Here is a 1,909-nt window from a genome sequence, read left to right as displayed (position 1 = left end):
CTCGTGAAAGGTTGTGCATGTCAAGGCGAGCGATGCAAGCGATTTGTGTGTTGATGATTGAGGCCAGCCAAATACTTCTGAACCCGGGGGTTGACTCAAATCGATGAGTATCTGCACGAGTATTTCTGAGACTAGTAAAGCACGATGCATCATGATCGATGATGGATGGAGGAGGTGGGAGGTGTATATAGCAGTTGTACGTATGCCTTGGATGCTTCTACTTAGTTGATTTGTCGTAAGACTAGCGGAGATTTGAATCTCAACTAGGGCTACGATTGGCCACGGATGGCAACCTCCTATTTTACATCCTTTGTATTGTCGCTCGATGATGGTCAAATGAATGAAGTAGAGTCTACTGCAGAGAGGTAATAGCGAGAGTACTAGAAACGAGGTAAGGGCTTTGTGAAACGAATCAGACGAGATTTCATATTGGTCTGTGCCAGCGCAGGCCATCAGTGAACCCGTGAGGAAAGTAGATAGCAATAAATAACAATATATAGTACATAATTGCAAGAACTAGCATAATTTTGCTATCGACAATCACATTGTTATGTTTGACCTTATAGAGGAAAGACGCGTCCCTGATTATCGTATAAAATGTTATGAAATGCCATAACGAAAGGGAGGTTCACAACTCCGAAGCATCAAATAATTGATGTGAAAATATAAAGCTTTACAATGCTTTATCTAATTGCAAAATTTACATGATATCTGCGAGAATGATACTACCTGGAGTAAGTTAGACAGAACTACCAAAAGCGCCAGCATGACAGATTGCCTACAACAACCTGCCATTTTGTCACCAGTACCAAATTATTCTCATCCTCAGCACTCGTTTTGTGAAGCAAATTAATTTTATTTATATTTAAATACTACATATGTAGTTACAGGACAAAAAGAAAAGAGGAAAAGATAGCGGAGAGATGAATGAAAGGAGGGACCAAGGTCAGCAAGGAACCACGAAAAAAGGCCAGCAAGGAGCCACGAGGAAAGGAAAGGACCACCATGAACGGCCAGAGGAAGGAACCATGAGGGAAGGACGGACCACCACAAACGGCCAGGAAGGAACCACGAGGAAAGGAAGGGCCACCACGAACGGCCAGGAAGGAACCATGAGGAAAGGCCAGGGAGGAACCACCACGAACGGCCAGGGAGGAACCACCACGAACGGCCAGGCAGGAACCACCACGAACGGCCAAGGAGGTACCACAGGGAAAAGGCCAGGGAGGGACCACCACAAATGGGAGGAATGAAGATGCTGAGTCGAGAGGTGGTGGTAGTAGCGGTGAAAGAAGGATTGAAAGGAACTTGCGTGTAAATTTCCGTCCTGCGCAAACAATGACAAATCAATTTCAACCACTTGCGCTGGTCACATGATTTGAGGTTGTCCGAAAATTCTAAGGTAAAATTTGAGGCTGAGGTGATAGTCACGTGCATGATTTTGGATGACATTGTAATTCACGCAATATTTGAACCGATCTATATAGTTTTGTAAGTCAAAAATAAATGAGGTAATATGATGTTGCTCAACAAACGGTACCTAATTACACTATCATACCTCGCTGGTTGAAGCTCTCATAAGAATATAAATTAGGTTACAAGTGCTAACGGTTCTTTCCACGATAAAGTCTTATATCACTTGGTAGTTTAAAACATAAATGAGGGAACATGGCATGAGTCAACAAATATAACTTAACCATGCTATTGCATATTGATTGCTGCAACGGCGCAATGTTGTAATCTTGTTGCGAACTCCTCATGGTAAAATGAATTTTCAGAGATTCATGGCTATGTACCGATAACTAATATTTATTGCTGTATACATAGGTATATTCAGCCGTAGCAAAATGATATCATCTTATACTTCCCACGGCTACAAAATCAAGGACTCATGAATTCACTGATGTCA

General features: G+C 42.3%; 1 protein-coding gene across 1 annotated transcript; it reads left to right on the top strand.

Moving 5' to 3' along the window:
• Positions 1-704: 704 nt before the first annotated feature.
• F5891DRAFT_1178442 (uncharacterized protein) lies at positions 705-1,367 on the top strand (the record flags this gene model as incomplete). Its single annotated transcript, XM_041365800.1, has 2 exons — positions 705-734; positions 891-1,367. 2 exons carry the CDS (start codon positions 705-707, stop codon positions 1,251-1,253), a joined length of 393 nt encoding a protein of 130 aa, XP_041216406.1. The 3' UTR covers positions 1,254-1,367.
• Between the last annotated feature and the right edge of the window lie 542 nt (positions 1,368-1,909).

This window comes from Suillus fuscotomentosus (assembly GCF_016647785.1).
Source record: "Suillus fuscotomentosus strain FC203 chromosome Unknown F5891scaffold_332, whole genome shotgun sequence".
Lineage (NCBI taxonomy): Eukaryota > Fungi > Basidiomycota > Agaricomycetes > Boletales > Suillaceae > Suillus > Suillus fuscotomentosus.
Note: the sequence above shows the minus strand (reverse complement) of the source record. Positions and strands in the feature narration are given on the sequence as shown.